Raw genomic sequence first — 24,359 nt, 5'->3', positions numbered from 1 at the left:
ATGATATACCGGATGACCTAAATTTCCAAACTGACGAAGAATCAGATAATGATGATGATGCATTAATTAATTCTAACAATTATGTATTATACCAGATCCTTCAAGTACATTAGGCTACAAGTTATGGCGTCTTTCCGATCAATATGGATATATTATGAAATTTGAAATTTACCAGGGAAAACACAGCATAGTTGAAGAAAAGTATAAGGACTTTGGACTAGGAGCCGGTGTAGTTCTGCATCTTACTGAAGAAGAATGGGGAAAGCAAAGAATAATATATTTCGATAACTATTTTACCTCCATACCCTTGTTAGAGAAGTTAAAAAGTGAACAAGCTTTAGCATGTGGAACAATTAGATCGATAAAAAGTTTCTTCCTAAGAGCTTGACAGCTGATAAATCCATAAAGCGCGAAAATTTTGATTACAGGATTTCGTCGATGGATATTGGAGTGTGGAAATGGAAGGAAGGACAATAAAGTTGTTCACTTCGCTAGTAATTACCACGGTTGTGAGGAAATAACTGTTCAAAGGACCCAAAAAGATGGTGCTAAGGCTGATATTGTTGCTCCCATGATTGTAAAAGATTACAATAAATTCATGGGGGTGTTGACCATGCTGATCGTTTGAGAACTGCTTATGGACTAGACAGACGCAGTAAGAAGTGGTGACATAGGCTATTTTGGGGATTAATAGATATAGCATTAGTTAATGCTTATATAATATTCTGCGACATACGAGAAAACCATTTTTTTTTAGATTTTCGAAGAGTTGCTATGGGCCTGATGGCTCACAAAATTCAGCAAACTCCATCAAAACGACGAAGACCGAATAGTGATGTGTACCCTGAAAGAAGAAGAAGAGGAACAAATTATTCAGTTCCATCCGATGTACGCCTTTCAAATAGAGGCTCCCACTGGGTAAAATATGGTGCCTAAAGAGGTAGATGTGAGGTATGCAGCAGCCAAGGTGTTCAATCGCGACCTCATTCAACATGTTCTACCTGCAAAGTTTATCTGTGTTCTAATGAGAAGAAGAACTGTTTCAATATATATCACGATGTTGAATGTTGATATATTTTTTACGAATAAATTGATAAAAACCTCCGTATTTATCATTAGTCACCTAATAACTTACTACCTAAACTAAATAACTCTACACAGCCTGACGGTACTTTAAAGTACCGCATATGTTTTTTTGAGTAAAAGGTTTTGAAAAATTTTGAAAAAAATTATTCTTCTTTTTGAATGTATTTTTGAACATATTTCGTCAAATAATTTAAAAAAATTGTATTATTTTTATAATCCGGCAACTAAGGGTTAAAGAGGGAGTTAAAGATAAGACGTTTTCTTTTATTAGATAGTTCTTTTGACCATAGCATCGGGTTTAGGCATCCAATCACCTTTTTTCCTTTCACGATCCTTTGCTCTATCTCTTTTTCGGTGCGCCCACTGTTGTTGATTGTTGTTTCCAAATATACATATTCCTCACAGTTCTTGATTGTTTCTTGTTCGTTAACTATTAGATCTTCTACTTCAGTCCCGATGCATGAGTATTGCGTTTTGTTTCTATTTACATAAAGGCCCCACTCTTCATATGTTTGAAATAACCGTCTTGTCATGAATTCTAAATCTTCCTTATCCGCTGCTACTACGACTTGGTCGTCCGTGAAATGTAGAGTATACAATGTTGTATCATCGTAAAGTTGAATTCCCATCCCTGAACAAGATCTTCTCCAGTGTTTTAGTGCTTCATTTAAATAGATCTTAAATAGTACTGGGGAGAGGCAGCATCCTTGTCGTAATCCTTTTGTTACTGGAAATTCTTCTGATAAGGTGTTGTTTAGTTTGATTTTTGATGTAGCTTTATTGTATAGTTGTATGACCGCGGCGATGATCGTGTTATTTAAGGAAGATCCTTCAAGAGACTGCTACAGCTTTCTCACAGGAAGGATGTCATATGCTTTTGTGAAATCCACAAATAAAATATGTATTTCCTGGCTTCTTGCAACTTTCTTTTCATTAAGTTATGTTAGGGTAAATATGCGGTCTAAGCAAGATCTTCCAGCTCTAAAACCTGCTTGCTGTTCAATTTCATGAGGTTCGTACTCTTGCTCAATCATGTTTTTTAAGATTTTACCAAACAGCCTGCTAAAAGTACTAGTGACCGAGATAGACCTGTAGATTCCTCAGATATATTTTGGACCTTTTTTGTGAATTGGAGTAATCCATGTTTATTTCCAACTATTCGGGATTTCTTCCCCATTCAAGTATCTTGTGAATAGCACTTTAAGATACCTTATTAGTTTTGGTGTTCCGTGTTTTAGAAGTTCTGCTGGTATGTTCTTCGGCTCGGATGCTTTGTTGTTCTTCATGGATTTAAGTGCTTGTTGTATTTGTTTTTCTTCCACGTTTACATATTCGCCGTGTACTCGTATACGTTGGGGTGAATCAGTTTTATAGATATCTCTGTCTTCATTTAGTTCCCTTGCGTAATGCTCCTTCCATGCATCTATCTGGATGGGCTTTATTCGACTTTTGTTTGATGAGTCGGTTTTTAAGGTTTTTGTTTTTATTAATTTCGCCGCTGATGATCGCGCTCCTTCGATGTAACAGTCAACTTCTTTACATTTTGCATCCCATGTTTCGTTTTTGTTGTTCCTTGTTATTTCTTTAAATATTATTTGTTGATTTTTGTATATCACTTTATCTTCATGGTTATTAGTGTTCAGCCATCTTTTGTACGCTTCCTGTTTCTTATTTCTTTGCTCTTCCAACTGTGTATTCCAAGTGATTTTTCCCGCTGATCTGTGGACTGTACTGGTCTCTTCGCCTAGAGCTTCTTGGGCTGCGTTGTGAATACATCCCGTTCTATGTTCGTATAATTGGTTGGTTTCAGCAGTTAGGTATTCCTCGAGTAGTTTCTCGTTTAATCTGTTTTGGTATAAGATTTTAGTACTATATTCTTGTAGGCTTCTGACTTTATCAGTGGCGGCTCGTGGCTTTAGGGACAGGGTCGGCAAGGTTTTGTCTCCTCAGATAGGTATGCTGCTTCTAATTAAAAGGCTTCAATTTCAAGATTTTTGGATAAATTAACTCTAGTCTATGTTGTTTCGAAGTAGCAAAATGGGTTTAACGTCATTGTAAAATTTATTATTGTTTTGGAGATGTTTTACAAACTTTTTTCTATTGACATTTGAGACAAGTTTGACATTCTCTCTTGTTTCGTGGTGTTTCGACAATACGTTTTGACTCTTTTGAGACAAGAGAAATCCCGTTCATTTGAGACAGAATTTGCCCACATTTGAGCACAATAATTTATTAAATTCGGGAGCAGTTTGTTATACCTAATGAATTGCAGTAGGTATATAAAATTAAACATATTTTGTAAGTTATCCCACATTCCGAAAATATTTAGATCAGCATATAAAACTGTTAATCCATTTTCTTATTTTATTTTATTAAAGAATGATGGTTAATTTTTAATGAACATGTCTAATAGATATTTTGAAAAATCTTTGGAAATAATAATTGAGTTATCCTTCCACTCAAAAATTTCCGGAACATTGTTTAAATAATCAAAATGTCAAAAAATGAAGAAAAACTTCGATTTTTTTTTCGTCTTTTGATTTTAACTTTCAAAGTATTCACTTCTGAGAAAAGTTACACTGACATAAAAGTTGGGCAATTAAATTTCCTACAATATAGGATTGGTTACAAATTTTAGAAAGTGTCATCTTTGTTGCAAAACAGCAATAATTGCGAAAAAAAGTATTCGCATTTTACGTTTTTCAACCATTTATGATACACTTACGACCTTCGTATTTTAACCAGAAAACCTTTATGATATAATAAAACAATACTGTAAATTTCATTAAGATCGATTCAATACATTTTGCAAAATAAATTTTGCAATCCAGCTTTTGCAAAAAAAATTAATTTTTTCAAAATGTTGCAGTACTGACAATAAAGCAGATAGCAAGTTGAATTTTTTTTTACATATAGAAGAAAGGTACAGTATTCTTCTATACGTAAAAATAAATTCAACTTGCTGTCTGCTTTATTTTCAGTTCTGCAACATTTTGAAAAAATGAAGTTTTTTGCGAAAGCTGGATTGCAAAACTTATCTTGCAAAATCTATTAAACCGATCTTAATGAAATTCATAGTATTGTTTTATTATATGATATAGTTTTTCTGGGTAAAATTATGAAGGTCCTAAGTGTAGCTTAAACGGTTGAAAAACGTAAAATGCGAATACTTGTTTTTTATGATTTTTTCACATTTATTGCTATTTTGCAACAAGGGTGACAATTTTTAAAATTTTCAGTTAATCATGTATTGTAGAAAATTTAATTACGCAACTTTTATGTTAATGCAACTTTTCTCGAAAATGAATACTTTTAAAGTTATAATCAAAAAACCAAGAAAAAATCGAATGTTTCCTTCATTTTTTGACATTTTGATTATTTAAACAATGTTCCGGACCTTTTTGAGTCGGAGGATAACTCAAATTAATATTATTATAATGAGTTATTTTCAAGCAATTTCTGTAAACAAATATGAGTCACCTCTCAACGTCCAAATTAATGTTACTAATATTTTTACAGATGCGCTCTGGTCATAAGTACGTGTCTTGTTGCCGTTTGCAGATCACCGCTGCGCTGCGCTCGGCAGATTGTTTTTCTGCCGTACTTCATTCAAAAGCCGTCATTCAAATAAATACGGCGAATGTATAATTGGTTTCCTATCGGCTAGTATTCCATAGCGTCTTATTACAAGCAAATGGTCAATCTGGGTACGGCTTGCCGAAGCGGGCCTTGAATTCACACAATCGCAGTCGGGTGTATGGCTGGCTAGGATAGGATCATTAATTTTAAAAGTCTCTCACAGGTATCACTTAACGTATTGGATCGATCGAATTTTCTTAAAACAATGAATAAAATTTAGTCTGTATTATCTCACAGATATTTTTTTTTATTTCACAGAAACGAATATCATCAACTCTGATTAACTTATATATTTAAAAAAATCTATAATGTGTCCAAAAATGTGTGAGTCGGCACTGCCGACCCTGCCGACCCTGACCAGCCGCCACTGGACTATCTCTTCAGATTTATATCCACATCTTATGAAGGTAAAGGACCAAAAGGAAGACCACACATGAGATGGGCAGATGATATAGAAAGAAGAGTCGGAACAAATTGGAAATATATTGCTCAAGATAGAAATCGATGGAAGGAGTTGAGAGAGGCATAGGTCCTTGGATGGACGAGAGAAAGCTAAAAAGAAACCGGCAATCAAGAAAACAGTGCGAATTATCGGTATTTCAGAAAATCAAGATCAACTATTAGCATGGCAATGCACTAGCTGATACCAGCGGTGTTGTAAAGGGGAACTCAATCTAATAGATTACAAAAAAATGCTGGGTTCAAGGGTGCTGTGAAGAAGGGACTGGTCAGTAGGGTGGAATGAAAGGATAGAAAAAAAAAATTTTTTTCGAAGAACTTTCTAATAGCACTCGAAAGTTGCCTTTTCATGTCTACTTACAATAAAACTACAAAATATTTTTGTTCTAGGTTTACATCTTGAGGTGCCGCAAGAGCATTAAAAAGATAGGTTTTTAACAAAAAAATACAGAAATTTTCAAATATTTTATATATTTAACCTGTTGCCATAGCTAACATTTCGTAGTCAAATATTGTTTATAATAACAGTTAACATTGTTATCATTGCTATAAGATTTCTTTAGTTACAATATTCCTCTTGATACTCAAAACATTGTTTCTTTGTCTCAAACTTGGGCATAATCTTTTGGGAAGCAATATTTGCTCTAGCAAAGCCATTTCTTGCTTCTAGACCACAGACACTAAGAAATGACTCAGTCACGAGCTTTATGACTCTTTCCACTGCCTGTGTATTACAGGGAAACACTGAAAATCCACACACTGCACCTGACAACTAGGGTCTCTGGCTTCACTTATATACTTTAAGTCCTCGTCAGTTATGTGTTTTGTCATAGAAGGCTCAGTAATTTCTTCTTTCGTCCAATTAATTATATCTATCAATGCAGTCATTGGCATTAAAGTTAAGCTTCATGACAACAAAATTCCTTACACCATTTATGAGTTCCGATCTTGCTTTCAAAAGTCGCCGCGGACCTAGCTCCCTTATGTGTTTTCTCTTGTCACATAACATGGAGAGAAGCATATTTTCTGGGTGAGAGAAGTAGTCATTCCTTTGAATTACTGGATCAGTTATTTGGAGATGTTCCTCACAAAGATAACGTGAAAATTTGATGAGTCCTCATAGATGTTTTGATCCATTTACACAAGATTGTTTTAGTTTGATATGAGACAAGACTGGAGCATACACCTTCATCACATACACAGTTAAAGTTTTCAGATTATCTTAAGGATTCTGTGTTGCAACATATAACCGAAGAATGTAATTGGCCAACGTAAGCCATCGTGAATGAGCTAATTTACCATAGGTTTTTAAAGAAAGATCAGAAGGACATACTCCACTGAAGATTGCTTTGCACATTTCAAGTAAATATTTACGATCTGTGCTTAGATCATCCTAAATCTCTAGAATAGGAAGGTTGTTTTGTATGAGAGCGAAATTAACCAGAGGAAGCTGGTTACAGATTTCAAGTTCTTTGCTAAAAATCTCCTCAAATTCATTAGGGTTTTTAGTTTTTCCATCCAACGTACAAAGCAAATGACGCAAAGGCAATTCATTGGTATGGAACAAACAAATCAGCCACTGCAGCGGCTTATTTAGGTTTTTTTTCTATTAAAACAATTACACCATTGTTAACACCGGTGATAGTGACAGTTCCATCACATTCGACAGCTGTTATATTGGAAATGTTCAAAGGATTGTCACCTTGAAAATGCTCCACTATGCTATTTTTTATAGCTTCACCTGTTCCAGAAGCAGGAGCCCTAGGAAGGTTGATCCAGATTCCTCTACTATTGAAATGTGCTCTTCTAGTATAGTCTTTTTGTAAAATTGGTGTCCTCGTTTTTCTTGACTAATAATTGTTTTGTCTTTTCTTCCATCAAAGAATAACCCCGCGTTTTTTCCAATTTGAGTGAAGCTAATTTCTGTGGCTTTTATACGATTTTTCAACCGTGGTCGACGTATTTTCATCCTGTCAATTACCTTACTTTTATTAATGTTGTTCTGAAGCTATTTCCTTGTGGCATTTTTATGATAAACTATTTAGATGGGAAATAAGCCACAATTAAATTGAAAAAATAATTTTAAATAATTTAAGTAGTATTTTGTATTTTGACAACGAAACCCGATTTGGGCATCGAAACGTTAATAAAATTATTTTTTCAATTTAATTGTGGCTTATTTCCCATCTAAATAGTTAATCTTACTTTTATTATCTTCTATAATAATGCCAACATCTTGTACAGCACTGGTGATTGCTGCTGCTATTCTGTCTGAAACACCAGTCCTGTCACAGATAGAAGCTACTGTTGGCAGTTCTACTCGCATTTGTTTAGTTATACGTAAAGAACTTGTGGGCTTTTTGGAATTATAAATAAATTCTTGCTCGTAACTTTGATCATGATCATCAGCATGTAACACATGCAATATTCACAGCTCTGTTACCATCAGCTACTGATTATTGTCTGTAACTCAAATGCTGCTGTACTAGTTTTTGCCTCCTTTCCTCCCTCGTTGCCAGAACCTTTGAAACTATCTTGTCAACTCTAACAATGCACATTTTCCTCACGTCTTGGTTTTCATCTGCCACTATAGGCCAGGGTAATAAGACAAAAATATACCCTGTTCGTGACACTTCAGCAGCCAGGGTACTGAAGCGTTTTTTCGACAAGTAACACCTATAGGAACAAATTGTAACTATTTCCTGCGTAGGATTTGGCGGCCATTTTTTTTTATAAACAATTAACTGTCAAAAAATGGCATTTTTCCCCTTTTTTTCAAATCAATGGAAAACAGTAAAACTTATGGTTTTTTTAGTACAAATATCTTTGAGATTATGGAAAAAGCTTTAGCCAACGAAAAACATGTTTCGAAAAACATGTTTCATGAAAAGAAAACACTGCTAAAAAAATCTCAAAGTCCGCCTACTAATGAAACGAGCGTGATTCATGCTCATGACACATTTTTATTTTCGGAGAGTCTCATAAATGGCCGGATATATTTTAGCAGTGGTTTATTTCCATGAAACGTAATTTACGTTTCATGTTTCTTTGATGTGCGGCCGGGCTTAAAATGACATATTACAAAGTTTGATATACTCATTTATTGTTAATATAATTGCGAAAAAAGGTCGGAATTGCAAAAAACATTATTTTCGCAATAACTATTGTAAAAATTAGTGTACAGGTTCGAAATTTCTGTCAAATGAGGGTTCTTTGGTGCTTAATATGTGATAACAATTTCAAAGCGATTCATTCAATTGTTTAAATTTTATTCGAATTGTTTATCTCAGAGATCATTTTTTTTGCAATAACATAAGTCAGAAAAAAATGACATTAGGACCATTCCACAGGTGTCAGATAGAAGAGCGTGAGCTATATTTTCAACTTGGTTTAAAAAAAGCGAATAAAAAATGCATTTATTAGTAATAAATAATTGAGCAAAAGTATCGTAAATCTTTCCTTATAAACTTTTTGGATAACTTTTTCCAAAAAAATTTAACTTTTTTACCCTGTTTTAAGTGCACAACTACCAAGTAATGTTATTTATATCATAATTAATAAAAAACTGTAATAAATATATATAATTTCTTATATAACAAAATAAAAAGTTTATAAGGAAAGATTTACGATACTTTTGCATAATTATTTATGACTAATAAATGCATTTTTTTTCACTTTTTTTAAACCAAGTTGAAAATATAGCTCATTTTCTTTTATTTGACACCTGTGGAATGGTTCTAACGTCATTTTTTTCTGACTTATGTTATTGCAAAAAAAATGCTCTCTGTGATAAACAATTTGAATAAAATTTAAACAATTGAATGAATCGCTTTGTAATTTTTATCACATATTAAGCACCAAAGAACCCTTATGTAACAAAAATTTAAAAGCTGTACACTGATTTTTACAATAGATATTGCGAAATTATTTTTTTTACAATTCCGACCTTTTTTCGCAATTATATTATGAATAAATGAGTATATCAAACTTTGTAATACGTCATTTTAAAGCTTTTTCCATAATCTCAAAGATATTTGTACTAAAAAAACCATAAGTTTTACTGTTTTCCATTGATTTGAAAAAAAAGGGAAAAATGCCATTTTTTGACACTTAATTGTATATAAATAAAAATGGCCGCCAGATCCTACGCAGGAAATAGTTACAATTTGTTCTCATATGTATTACCTGTCGAAAAAACGCTTCAGTACCCTGGCTGCTCGAGTGTCATGGGAAAAACCTTATTACCCTGGACTACTAAGAATGTTAAATTATATTAAGGAATGAAATAAATATTTACTACTAAATATTTCTTTAAATGTGGAATTCTAGTTCAAACTTTGTCAGTTTTAGTAAAAATAAATATTGGATTGTTGTAAGTTAAAACTAAAATTATCTTTAAAGAGTAGTTTTAGAGTGTGTATTTATCATTTAAAATAGGAGTTAATAAGACATTACAATAGCTATTTATGACCAAAATAAAATCATCAAAATTCGCAAAATTTAACTAAAAATTCTAATTTTCAACCCTAAGCATTTGCGGCACCTCTAAAAATATTTTGTTTTGAAAAATATTTTCTTTGTGGCTTAACAATGGTTATAGGCAATTTTCTATCACTATTACACTTTGAAATTATAAAAACATTTTTTTCGTTCCACCCTACTGGTCAGTAGTCATTTTCACGATTTTTTCTATATAGGGTGTCCCAGAAAATAGTGCGTTCCTTTAAGGTATGGATAGAATACACAATTTAGAACAAAAAAGTCCTATTCCATTTTTTTCTAAAGTTAATCGTTTCCAAAAAAAAGATTACATTGGTTTCCATATACCTGAATTTTAATCTTCAGAAAATTAAATAATCTGGCAACATGTTACGCACTGGTGAATAAGAACTCGTTTGTGTCTTACAGTATTTAAAATAATACAACCTAATACTTACTATTTTTGTTTACTATAATTTTTTTAAAATGTAGTTGAAATATGGCATAATTTTAAACGAATTATACTTACATATTTTAAGATGAAAACACATGTTTTAAATGAACCACCACTTTTGCGAACACATGAATTCATAGAGTAACATGCACTCATACGACGAGAAATTCCAGCAAAACATTTTGAAAGAATTTTAGTAGGTATTATGCCTCTCCATTTATTGATCTGCCATAAATAAACAACATATTATCATAATATTACTCATGAACGCACGATTTAAAAACATTTTCGGCGTTGACACTAAACAGGATTCTTCCAAATTATCTGTTTACTAAACATGGGACTATTTACGTTTAGATTTTTGTACTTCACAGAGTTGCCAGATTTGAATTTGCGTTCCAAAATGTTTTATAGTTTTTTGGTCAAACGGTTGAATTTAGAAAAAAATGTTATAAGAGTTTTTTGTTCTACATGGTGCCTTCTACCTATACCTTTAAGGAACGTACTATTTTCCGGGACACCCTGTATAAGCAAGGTTCTGAACCAACTCTAGTATTTTTCTTACCGTTATTCTTGGTCTTGATATGAATCGTCCCGTTACTTGAAAAAAGTCGTACAATAAAAATGTACCAGTAACCACGAAGTATTTATCTAAAATAAAAACAAAAATCGGTTAAATGAAATACAAAAAGCAACGAAAATGATGATGATTTATCATTTAGGATTTTGAAATGATTCATATAATATTCGTATTATTCATAAATATTATGAATTAGTAAGAAAGAAATATGGAAATACTCCCGATTTTGTATCCACTTCCTTTAATGCTGCTCTTTATGACTTCATTCATGACTAGATTGAATAGCATAGTGCGTAGTGAATCCCTTATCCCCTATCTTCACGTCCTGGTCCTACCCATTTCTACCTCTAGATCGGATCATTCGGATTAGCTATCTTCAGACGACTTTATTATGACTTTTTATGGCTTTTTTATGACTTCATCCATGACTAGGTTTAATAGCATAGTGCGTAGATAATCCCCTATCTATCTTATTCACCTCTTCGTCCCACCCATCTCTATATCTAAGTAGATCGGACAGAGGCGTGCGGTCCATGGCAGCGGGGGAAGCACCGCTTCCCTATACCTACTTCGATCTAAGAAAATATATCTATTATTAATTAATACCTATTTAACAACAAAATTTTTTCCCTAATCCAAGTAATCTACATATTACCTAGGCATACGCATTGAAAAATATTAAAAAGTAATCGCGTACGAACGAAATCAATATGCACGCAAATCAACTACATAAATATTCAGTCCGCTCCTGACAGAAGCGCATCTCAAAATCACCGCTTGTCATGCAGTTGTCCGGTTTAAAATTGGTCAGGGTTCAATGACCGCAACCCACTAGTCGCGCGAATTTTGGTAGACTGGAAGCGATCGTCCCAGCACATCCTAGCGCCTTCCGACTGTTACTGCTGCAGCGGTGGTTAGGTACGTATTGTACCCTCGGAGATCCGTGGAAAAAATTTACACCCAAAATAACAAAATTCAGTTTGGCAACACTGTGTGAATGTTGATAGTAACATATCCTTTTTAAGATAAACACAACTGTAATGTAGTCCAAACAAATTAATATATTTTTTTGCCAACAAAAATGAGATTGTTCAACCAAATAATGTTTCAAATGTGATGTGCAAAATAATTTTTAATTGGATTCTGCTAGTGGGCTTGCTTTTTTTGTTATTAAAGTAAAAAAAAATTAAATTTCACTCATTAAATAATTATTGTCCGGTTATCGTCTTAATTATTTTAACTGTACCAATATCCATCGAGTAATTATGAATGATTAATAGGTTGTTAAAACATTTTATCTATAGCGGCTTCTGGAATATCTTAAAAATATCGAATTTCATTGATAAAATGCACATATCCCACCGATCTTCGCTTCGACCATACATGTACATTCGCTTAAAGAATATTTCGATTTAAATTTTTTGCAGATATTTTTCCTTTTACTGATCTTTTATTTGACATTTTACAGATGAAGTCAAATGACATTGCATTTTGTATAAGACAAATTGATGACTTTATTAATACGATAATTAAAAAACGAGAGCAGTTTAAAAATATTTGGGATAAAACTGAAAATTTGGGGTTTGAACATGAAAGAAAAATAATGAAGATTGATAATGTCGGCAACAGAGAGACCTTTTGATAATATTCTATAACAAATGAATTCCAACTTTCAAAATTTTAACGATGTAAAATTTGTAGAATTATATATAATCTTAATATTTCCAATTATAATTCATCAACATTGCCCACAGAGGAATTTATTTCACTACGATTAAATAATGAAAATCTTTTGATATCCCAACTTTGCATTCTCAGTTAAGTGTCGTTTATGAAACAACTGACATTAGTGATAAAGAAATACCCAGAAATCTGGGTATTTCTTTATAACTACTGGTTTAAACAAGTCACTGTGTGAAGTAGTCAAGTTGTGTGAATTAGTAGGTACTAACTATCCCAGCCACAACTGCATCAGTTGAACGAAGTTTTTCATTATTAAAATGCATTAAAAGTTTCAAATTAAGAGTTTAAAAGAAATTCAACAAGCGAAATTTAGCCCTATTATCCATTGAAAAAGACTGCATTCAACAATTATCAGGAGTTGATAGGAGAATAGCAAAGTATAAATAAGTGTCATATTGTTGAAAGTTGTGTGTTGTGGAAAATGCCTCGGAATATATTTTTTTTTAAATAGAACTCTTCTTTAGGAAACAATGCCCGGCGCGAGGACTCAAGGCCCGAGCTAGCAATACAGATCAATGATAGGTCACTAGTCACTAGAAATAGCGGGAATAGAGTGCCTCACGCATTGATCGGGGTAGGATTTAGTGTGTGACTCCTTGTACCCAGGACGTCTCACATAAGCACTTTGCTGATAGAGAGCCCCTATAGCGCATCAGAGTGTTATCAGGTGGGAAGTGGCTCGACCCTCGACCCTTAAGAAAATATTTTTATATCCTTATTGAATCGCTTCCCCTTCCGAAAAAGTCACCGCACGCCACTGAGATCGGATCATTCGGATCAGTTATTTTCAAACGGCTTCGAAGGCGTAACTGTTTTGTATCCAAGCTGTATCAATCTACGGGCAATATCTAAGAACCATTCGTATAGAAAAGGGTCAATTTTATGGAGATGTTCGTTAAAGGCGAATTCACTGTATTATAAAATAGTAACTTTAACTTACCACCCCAGGGACTCAATCCTTTTCCCGTATACGATTCTGACACAACCAAATTTGATAGGTTGGGATGGGTCAGACTCATAGTAGTAAACGTTATCACAATCATCATCAATAATACCCAACACTTTTTAACTCCTATGGCGTAATCTTTAAGTGTGTATTTCTTCCGTTCTTGCGTTTCTTTTGCTTCAAACCAATAAAATTGGACCACGGGAGAGTATTTCATCGCGAATGATAAGATAACGCTCAGGAAAATGATGCACTGAAAGAAAAAGTATGTATTGAGTTCAAATGCTACTGTATAGGTGTTACAATTTACAAAAAACTCAAAAAAAGAGATTTTTCAGAATAATGAGATACTGTATAATGAAGATGCGAAAAATAGGCTCTTTGAGAATCTAGAAATTATTGGAATAGATGATAAAGATCTAAGACTTCAGAGACCCTTGGAATCAAGAAGCTTCTACTCTGGGTTGGGGGCAAAGAAACAGTTAAAATTTTCATTCTACTAAGAGATATCAGACAAGGTCTTGTGTGTGTTGTTTAACATGTAGTCGTAAATAATATCTAACAAAGCCTTGGAGTTCGATTTGGGGGAGAAACTATTAACAACTTCAGATAATATGCAGATGACACAGCGATCATGGCTGAAAGTATCGAATATCTTCAATTTCTTATAGATCGATTCACTACAGAATGCTCCAAAGAGGTCAAAGAAAGTCGTGGAATGAGATAGTGGCCTTAGCGTAAAATAGAACCCGATGGCCCATTTTCACTGAAGCTTAGGAGTTCAAGAACTTTATATATAAAGTGTACTTTGAATAATGAAGGGTCCTCTGATCTAGAAGAAAAAGAATAGAAAGAAGACCGATTACTACAAACTCAAATATAAAATTGGCTATATAAAATTAGGTCAAAATAGAAAATATACAACTATATTCTTCAACTTTTTTTGTGCTTATCTGTTAAAATAACTAACCAACTGTCGGTTTCCAATTCCACTTACCGTTCCACAAGAAAAATATATTAGCGCCACTACGATAGAGTCATCCGATACGGATAGACAGATAATTTGGAGGGAAGAACCAAATAAGCCACCACATGCGCCACCAAACAGATTAACAATCATATAAAAAGGTGGAAATCGGGAGAAATATCCATTTGCGCTCATACCAAAAAATGCGGAAATGGCTGAAACATAATTAAAACATTTTAGTTTAAGGCTCGTAATACCGTCTTTTTTTTGTAAATGTTGGATGAATGATTATAAAGTTAGAAAACTTGATGTGGGACCAGGTTTATGATTTTTATAAAGCCTTATTACCTGCAATAGCTCCCATCACTATTAGAGCGACACCAAAAAACAAGCTTTGCCCTAAAAAATAAAACTAATTACATATAAGTATGTTTTTTATAGAAAATAAAAAATAAAATACGGTTACTACTAAATCAATTCATTCACATAAAATTTCCAATAAATATTTCTAATTTAAAATGTCATTGCTCTTTTTTACTTGCTGATGCGATTAAGTATATTGACCTCATCTATTATACAGCGTGTCCTGAAAAGATTGGTCATAAATTATGCCAGAAGTTACAAAATGAAAATCGATTTTTTTTGACATATCGAAAACTTTTAGAGATTTTTTATTGAAAATGAACATGTGGCATTCTCATGGCAACAGCGCGTCTTAAAAAAAAATTAAAGTGAAATTTGTGTGCCCCACAAAAATTTTATGGGGGCTTTGTTCATTTAAACCCCCCCAAACTTTTGTGTAAGTTCCAATTAAAATATTATTGTGGCACCATCATTAGTTAAATACAATGTTTTTAAAACTTTTTTGCCTCTTAGTACTTTTTCGATAAGCCAGTGTTTATTCGAGATATTTTGAATATTTGTCGAATCCACCACATATTTTTGTATAAATTATGGTTAAGTACGATTATAGAGACCTGTTACTAATCTGATTCATTTGTTATTTACATTTTCAGGTATATTTTAAAAAAGAAGCCACATCTCGATAAAAGGTGACTTATCAAAAAACGACTAAGAGGCAAAAAAGTTTTAAAAACACTGTGTTTAACTAATGGTACTACAATAACAATTTAATTGGAACGTGCACAAACATTTGGGGGGTTTAAAAGAACAAAACCCCATAAAATTTGAACGTACACAAGTTTGGGGGGGTTTAAGGGAACAAAACCCCCATAAAACTTTTATGGGGTGGACAAATTTCACTATAATTTTGTTTTAAGATCTTCCTGTCATAAGAATGATACGTGTCCATTTTCAATAAAAAATCTTTAATAGTTTTCGATATATTGAAAAAAATCCATTTTCATTTTGTAACTTCAAAGGGCTGTAACTTTTTTTATGTGCACATTTGTACTAAGGTAAGTTAGGTTCAATCGAACTATTTTTGACTCCAGAATGTGTGGTATAATTTATGACCAATCTTTTCGGGAAACCCTGTATATACCTACAGAAAGCGAATCAATAGGGAGTTTTTGTTGCTACGTAACGTACGCATCTCCGTATACGTAAAGCAACTAACGTGCCGTAAAGGATAAATGTTAAAATAGGTAGTTTTTGTAACTGCCTTAACGTAACGTAAAGCAAATCGTAAAGTCACTTTTAAATTCCGTTGATATTCAAAAAAATAAAACAATGTTCACACAATATACAATTAATATACAAATGTAAAAAAAGATAAATGAATAATGAAATTGTATGGTTTTAATTGCTTCTATTTAAATATAAAAATATTATTTTTCCTTAGGTTAAAATTTTTTATTTTTGTTTATACCTACTTTTTAGTTGTAAATTATTGTATACCTACATCAGAATTCCAGTAGGTATAATGTAAATAGTGTGGTAATATTTATTAGAAAATTTTACTGAAACTAGGTCATTTGTTTATCGAGTTATTAATTGTGGTGATCACTGTATTTCTTAAATTAATACAATATTTGTTTGTTTTGCTTTATTAATAGACAACTTAAAAACAATAAAATTTTAAATCTGTTATGAAGTTCCAATTTCCAATTACAAACAGAATAATTTTACTCAAATAGAAAACCAATAACCAATATAACCTTAAAATGTTTATAAACGGATAGTACGCTGATGAAATGTTCATTTGGTAGGTAATCGGGCAAGATCCTCGTGTGCATTCGGTGACTTTCGGCTCGATAGGGATGCGTATGAACCTAACGTACCAGCCCGTAACCTTAGGTAATACGTATCGCGATACGGGAGTTCAACCATTAATGCGCAAGCGTATATGTCAAAAAGATGCGTTACGTTTACGTATTTGTGTGCACAAAAACTCCCTATTATGAACTCAAAACGTCGCGTCGAACAAACTTATGGAAAAAATTTGTGGACTTTTGTGAAATTTTTGAAACAAACATACACCCAAGAAATCCTGGTTGACATCCTCACTTGACATTGTGCATCCTCCCAGGTGTTTGTCGTCCTCAGCTCATTGTCCATCCTGCCTTTTCCATGAAGGTGAAGGAGAAGACATTTCCCCTCTCCCCTATGTCGGCAGGTTTACGCCAAGGCTCACCGAACGCGTACTCTTGTATTGAAGATAAAATTGGACATTCACATAGGACATTCTCGACAGTTTAATCATCCCGTTTACACTTACTGCACATATGTATGTCTACTAGCCCCAGTGTGTGGAGGTATTTCTTAGTTGAAAATGACCAGTTAAAAAACGAACTGTCAAGTGTAGGTTTTTCCTGATAATTCATAAATTCATTTCTGATGCTGACTTCTCAAGGTTCCTTAGTGCTACCCTGTTAGGTCTACATCCTGAACCTCCTTCCTATCTTTTTACGGTTTGCGTGTGGGAATGACATTTGACAATTTCCGCGATTGTTGTACCAGCCGAACAGTCCCGGATTAAGAATATTGGGGCCCCTAGGCAAACGATACTATGAGACCCCCAAAGAAACCTGTGCTTTCTCCTTCTAAAACCTCGGATACCCATCTAAGAGTGGTATTCCTTAGATAAGTGGATAACTCTATCTTTAATAAAATCACAATCAAGATCAAATAAACAAACCGAGACACGTTAAATGTTACGAGGAGGACTCCCAAATCATGATTTACAATGTATATACTGTTATGATCTGCTTCTTATTAATTTTATATTAATTATTATTTATTTGATTAATTATTTAATTGTCGCAAATCATACATAAAAAATGAATAAAAAATCTCAGGGTGCCTTTTTATAATATCAAAAAAAATCTAAATTATCTTACGTTATACTTATCTTCTCTCGTGGGTTCAGTATCTCTTAGTTGATCCTAATCGGGATAAAATAGGAAAAAGAAATAAAGCAAAATATAAAATAAACATACAAAATTGTCTTTTATTTATCAAAATCAATACTCTAAAAATCTATCAAATCTAAAACCTGTGGACACAGATGTCCGAATGAAATTCCTACCACTTAAATTTATTATAGTTAAAAAAAAAACAATTTATCGGTTTGTTCCCGATGACTTTGGTAAAACAAACTAAACAAAACAAATTTATGTATTCGCAATATTACCTATATTTCCTATTTACTTTTTGAAATATTGGAATTTTAATTCATATGCTTTTTACTCAAAATTTTAGTTTCCGAACATAAAAATCTCTTTCACATAAATTGACTGACCTTTTGCTTCACTCACTCTGATCTCTTCTCGTGACCTAAAACAGCTCTCCCTCGTTGACTATGTTAAAGGCTACTCATCAAAGCCCTCTCCGTTCTCCAGCTTCAAAACTATCAGCATACCAGCACCAATTCTCCAAAACGAGCCAAAGCCTCTTTGACCAGTACTCGATTCAAACAGAACTCCAAAAATTCTCTGCTCTCCTTCTCACAATAATACAGAATCAAAGAGGTATTTCGTCTCAATTTGATCTGTCTCTCGTTCCACTTTTCAGCACTATTCTCCACTATCAAACAACCACCGGTACTTGCTAACTATCTATCCACGAAAACGTCGAACTGCTCCTCAGCGATGCCAAGAACATACTGCCTTCTTTTTCAAATTCACTCAACATTCAAACCACTTTTCCCCTTCCAAATTGCCAAGAATCAGAAACATTTCTCTTTTCCATTCGACAAACAAACAGTCCTTTTCAAAATTATTCCGACCATCCTAATTACTTTCGGGGAACCCTACAACATTTACTCGGGGTGAAACAAAGATATTAAAATTCCAAACTTTCTTTTAAATCATTTTTCTAGAAAATGATAATTACCTCTAGCTGTGGATTCTATAGTTCCCGTAATAAACAATCTTTTTCCATTTTATACCTGAATACATCGTCCATTTCACTTTAATTATTCACAAAAGTCTTTAAGGGTTCATCGGAAAGCTCATTAAAAAAAGAAATCCACTTACATCCAAACTAAATTCTAATAAATATTTACAGATCAATATACAGGGTGTATCAAATTTATGTGCCCGCGTTATTTAAAAAAAAATTAATTTAATTTTTATTTTGCCTTTTGATTGATAAATTGAAAACACAATAATACATTGTAGATCCTAAATCATGATTTACAAAGTTTATACATTGTAAATCATTGTGAGAGTGCTCTTCGTAACATTCAATGTGTCTTGTTTTGTTTATTTCTAGTGCAACTTTATTGTGATTTTAGTATAGTGCTGCTTGGTCTTTTAAGGACTAGATCATGGCGAATGGGATTGCTTAGTCGAGTTTCATTTAAGTATTTGATTGTAACTTCTCAACGATGGACAGATGCTGAATGGCAGATGAAAAAAGTTGTACACGAACTAAACAAACTCAAAATACGATGTTGCTCCAACGCAACTTTCAGTAGCACTTACTCCAACAAAATTCTGACATGTTTGCTATTGTCGTATGCTTGTCCCTAGAAGGTTACAACAGCAGAAGAAAGATTTTCTCCACTATGGCTACTTATGGGTATGAATGTGAGAAGAAGCTCATGCACTTTACCATCAGATGAACTAACATAATAATACTTAACTGGTCAATATGAGACAAACCTGATGTTGAAATGAGAATCAAAGGAGTGGTATTCGGCTTCCTTAATTTCTTCAACAGTTGTATTCAAAACGTGTTTTTCCATTACTTCTATTACTTCTTCACAGATCTTTGAAGATAAATAAGAAGGTTTTCCAGTACCTTTATTACCATACTTAGCTAAATGAGAGCTTAAAAAAGGATCGTACTCTCCAAGTAGCCGAGAAATGCCTAAGTAGTTTTTATTATTTTGTGAACCAAGGATCTGTGTATGTGTATGACCTCTAAACGCTAATCAGTGAGAAGATAGAAACTTAACCACAAAGACTACTCTTTTCAGAACTTGCATCCAGTAATCTCGTTCTTGATTAAATTCAATTTCAAGAGCTGTCAATTCGACCACGAAAGCGCTGCCTGTCGATGAGTGTTTTCACAAATGATCGGTGAGCTTGACTTTCTTCATGTGACTTCATTCTATGAGAAGTATTTTTTCAATCCGAATATCCTGCTGTGAAGTAACCAAACTAAGAAGAAATAAAAGGATAAATGATAAATTCCGCGGGAAACTAGGGCGAAAGGCTTGGGTAGTTGAGGAGAATATAGGGAGAGGGCGCTGACTCATTTGTTCCTTTTGTTCTTACTACTTTTCTAAGAAATCGTGCAAACTGACAGGTAGTACTCTTTCTTCTACCAAACGGCATTCATTGGCGACTTATTCTCATAAAATAGGATTTGTATGTGATCAAAAGTATGCATTGTAACGTAATTTTTTACGTTCACCATCACTTTTATGGAATTGTATGATATTTGAATTTTTCAACATAATATGAATATGATTTATAGATTTTATTTAATTCTAATTATTATTTTTTCGTTTTGGGCCCTGCGAGGCCTCCTTCGGAGCCGAGGCCCCTAGGCAACTGCCTACTTTGCCTAATGGTTAATCCGGCACTACAGCCGAAAAGATCACCAGGTCCTAAAAGTTTTAGGTCTGCTGCCTTCCTAGCTAGCTGGCCAGCAATGCGGTTGACTTTATTTCCATTATGTCCTTTAATCCATCTCAGGATGATGTCACCATCGGAAGTTATGACACCTGGTCTATTTAGGGTTAGTAGCGCTTGTCTGCTGTCTGTGCAGATTATTATGGTTTTACCAGCTATACCTTTCCGGGTTGTCTCTTTTGCGGCTATGGAGATATCAGCCAGGAGAATGATCTTATGATTTAATATTATCGTGATATAGCAATTATTATTAATTATCTTCCTTCGAGTATAATGTAACCGACTTTATTTATAATATTGTATAATACTATCTCGTATCTTACTAATCTATTACATCTATCTATCTAATTGCATAAGATAATCATATTTTTAAGATCCTTATTATACTTTTTACTGCATTATTCATCAGTTTTGAATTTTTTTCATTCTAAATCCATATAAAAACTTTAAAACGTGCTGGTTGATAACCTTCAGCAGCCAAAATTAAATAAAAACTCGAATACTAATTTTGAAGGGCATCCTGATCATGATCCCTTCTATAGCTCAATAACATTGTCTAGAAGGAAACCAATATTAAAATATTTTTGACATTTGCGAACAAAAAATGAAGACAAACCAAAATAAACGGTCGTCTCAAAACAAGAACGACGGCGAATAAAGCAAAATATTACTATAAATAAACGATAATAGCTTCGAAAAGGTTAAATAATTTAAATATCTACGAGCGAGAATCGCCAATGACAATAACAACATATCTTTCTGGCAGGCAACAGATCTTTCTTTACAATGCAACATGTAATGAAGTCAAAACTTCTCTCACGAGTGCAGAAAGCCGGATAAATTAACAATTAACATCATAATACGACCAGAAGTCGCGTATGGAAGCGAAACATGGACGCTAAAAAGGATAAGTATATAAATTACTGGCGCGGGGAACGTAAAATTCTTCGAATGATATATGGCCCTTGTAGAGACAGCGTGACAAACGAACGGAGACGCAGACAGAATAAGGAGTTAGGACCTCTCTTTGAAAAGGAAAATCTAGTCAAACATATAAAGGCCAATAGACTAGATGGGCAGGGTATGTGATACGCAGTAATGACAATCGCCTTATACACAAGGTGTTTTGGGAAAGGCCAGATGGGAGAAGGTCTGTAGGGCGGCCTAGAAAAAGGTGAAAAGATGCAGTCAAAGAATATCTGGAGAAAATGGGAGTGAGACAATGGGAATTAGTGGCACAGGACCGAGAAACATGAAAGGCAATAGTAAATGCTGCAACTGCAAAGACTCACAAAGAGTTGTAACGGCATTGATGATGACGATAACAACAAAATGGCTTATAGTCTGATTTAATGAGTTTCCATTAAATAATATTATCATAATAAAAAAAAAGAAAAATACTCACAAGAGTCCGTATCCACTTTGACCAAAATCGTAAAAAGTACAAACAATACACACATAAGTCCAGTGCTGAGCAAAAATCGTAGTCTCATTTCTATCCGGTGTGCAAACAAAACGGTACATGTGCCTGCTATTACACTCATCACAGAAGTGACTACAGTATTGATAGATGCAAACTGGGTCTGTAAATCCGTTTTTTCGTTGGCGTCATACGTTGGCTTTGATGCATCTCTGAATTTGTACATCCAGTACTAAAAAAAAACAACAAAGAATATACTTGCATTAACACTATACAGTAACCGCCACGCTAGTAGACACACGGGTACATTGAGCAAATACAGTCCTGGGCCTTTCATTTCTCGCATTGTTTACTTTTAGGCGAAGAAGTAAACAGTTGTCAAAAATAAACAATTAGACTAGCAAAAATTTGAGAATTTAATTGAGTTAAATGCAGGTCTCTTATTATTATTATCCAGATTTAGCCATTTGGCTCACACTCCCTCTAAGGGGAAAATTAACTTATCCCAGATACCTACGGTATCAAAAGGATTGAGCTCTGGTGGGACACTTTCTGTGTTATCGAGTCCTCTAGGTGATTTGGTATGCAATAATTTTGGTACACATCTGGCCGTTGCGAGTAGTACAGTTTTTTTTGTAAAGATGTTCATTTAGACTTTTTATGCTTTCGAGGAGGTTTTTCGGAACGACTCCAGTGGTAGACATAATAATAGGTATCGTCTGGGTACTTTGCATTCTCCATTGTCTTCGTATTTGAATTTCCATTCTGTGTACTTGGCGATCTTTTCAGTAAATTTACTACGGAAATTCTTTGGAAATTGTTTGTCTTGTTAATTTATTAACTAGTACAAGATCTGGTCTATTATGTGGCACTGTTTGGTCTGTGAGCCTAGTGCGGTCCCAGTATAGCTTGTAGTTGCCATCCTCAAGCATACTCTCAGGGACGTATTGATAATATGGAAGATGGTCCGTTTGGAGAAGTCCCAGCTTGATAGATATCTCTTGATGAAGGACTTTTCCGATGCCGTTCTTTGTATTCAGTTGCAGCAAATGCCTGGCAGCCCCCTGTAAGATGTTGAATGGTTTCTTGGGCTTGCCATCAATATCGGCATCTGTCGTTTTGGACCTGAGGGTCTTTGACGATATATTTCACGTAATTTTTGGTTGGTATAATCTGATCCTGAATGGCCAGTAATGAACCCTCCGTTTCAGGGAACATCTTTCCTGATGTCAGCCAATAGTTCGACGCTGTATTGTCGACATATTCTTGGCTGACCTCATTGGCATGTCGCCCGTGCAGAGGTTTACCCATCCAGGTGCGTATTTTTTCGTCTTTAGTGAGGTGGTTTATGCGCATTTCTGGTTCCCTCAGTTTGATCGGTGTTGTTTGCGCAGTTATACTGCGCAAATAGCGCGATGTGGATTAGATGTCAGCTTGCATCTGAAAATAAGTTCTTAAATTAGCAATTTGCTATAAAATTGCTCACTTATATCCATAAGTCCTCTTCCTCCTAGATTCCGTGGTATTATTATTAGTATTATTATATTATTTTGCTTGTAAAACCTCTCAGAAAAACAATTCTAATTTAATATATTGTTACGACAGTTCCGTAGGATTGATCCTACATAACAATTCCCTTTTTCTGACCTACATAATTTTCTGAATCCTACATAAAAAATTGATCAATTTTGAGAATTTATTTCACCTGGATATTGGTAAATAATTTTAAGCTGTAATCAGTATCAAGAACTGTACATATGCACTCGAAAAATGAATATCATCCAATTATGTCTAATTACAACTTAAAATCGATATTACAATTATGGGAAAACTAAAAGAGATTAGATAACGAATCCGTCTAGTACCTCCAAGAACAAATCATATATCAAGGTGTTTTTTTAATTGAGATTGAAATGAATTACTTTAATATTATTATATAGTGCTAGCCAAAAGTCCCCTCGTCCCTTGTATCTTTTGACCGCTTATACTTCTAATAGTAAAATTTGGTGGGAGGAAATAAACAGATGTATGGTTATTAAATAGTCTTAACAGGTGACGTAATAGTGACAGATGACGTTACAGAACTACTTTGACCGATAAATTTAAACGGGACCTTATGGCAAGTGATATCTCGTTTGAACGGTATTGAAAATACCTATTTAATCATACTAATTTTGTTTGAGTTTAATATTATTTTGATGAATAAATTAAATAAATACTAAAATAGTAATTACACATTTAATTAATAAAGATTTAAATGTCCACCTATGATTATTTTTTGTAAAAAAAGTTGACGTTGACGTAAAAACAACTAGAGAATTGAAAAACGTAAATCAACCATAAGCGGACGTTTGAATCCGTATTAATTAAATGCAAAACTACAATTTTGGTATCTATTTAATTTATTCACCAAAATCAACTTAAACCCAAACAGAACTAGTATTAGAGATGCATCAAGTCAAACTAGTTTGATTTTACTCAACAAACTTGACTTGAAAATCAAACTTTTTGTATAAAAAAGTTTGACTTGATTTCGATA

General features: G+C 33.6%; 1 protein-coding gene across 1 annotated transcript in view; it reads right to left on the bottom strand.

The window, feature by feature from the left end:
- LOC114325673 (uncharacterized) overlaps positions 1–24,359 on the bottom strand; it is an 85,197-nt gene that overhangs the window by 4,996 nt on the left and 55,842 nt on the right. Inside the window, exons 12-16 of the mRNA XM_050649528.1 lie at positions 21,806–22,052; positions 14,702–14,752; positions 14,384–14,568; positions 13,381–13,639; positions 10,683–10,768 (exon numbers count right to left, since the gene is read on the bottom strand). Of these exons, the coding sequence (XP_050505485.1) occupies positions 10,683–10,768; positions 13,381–13,639; positions 14,384–14,568; positions 14,702–14,752; positions 21,806–22,052 (828 nt within the window). The remainder of the gene's footprint in view (positions 1–10,682; positions 10,769–13,380; positions 13,640–14,383; positions 14,569–14,701; positions 14,753–21,805; positions 22,053–24,359) is intronic.

This window comes from Diabrotica virgifera, chromosome 4 (assembly GCF_917563875.1).
Source record: "Diabrotica virgifera virgifera chromosome 4, PGI_DIABVI_V3a".
Taxonomy (NCBI): domain Eukaryota; kingdom Metazoa; phylum Arthropoda; class Insecta; order Coleoptera; family Chrysomelidae; genus Diabrotica; species Diabrotica virgifera.
The sequence above is the reverse complement of the archived record's forward strand: the minus strand, read 5'-3'. Positions and strand labels throughout refer to the sequence as shown.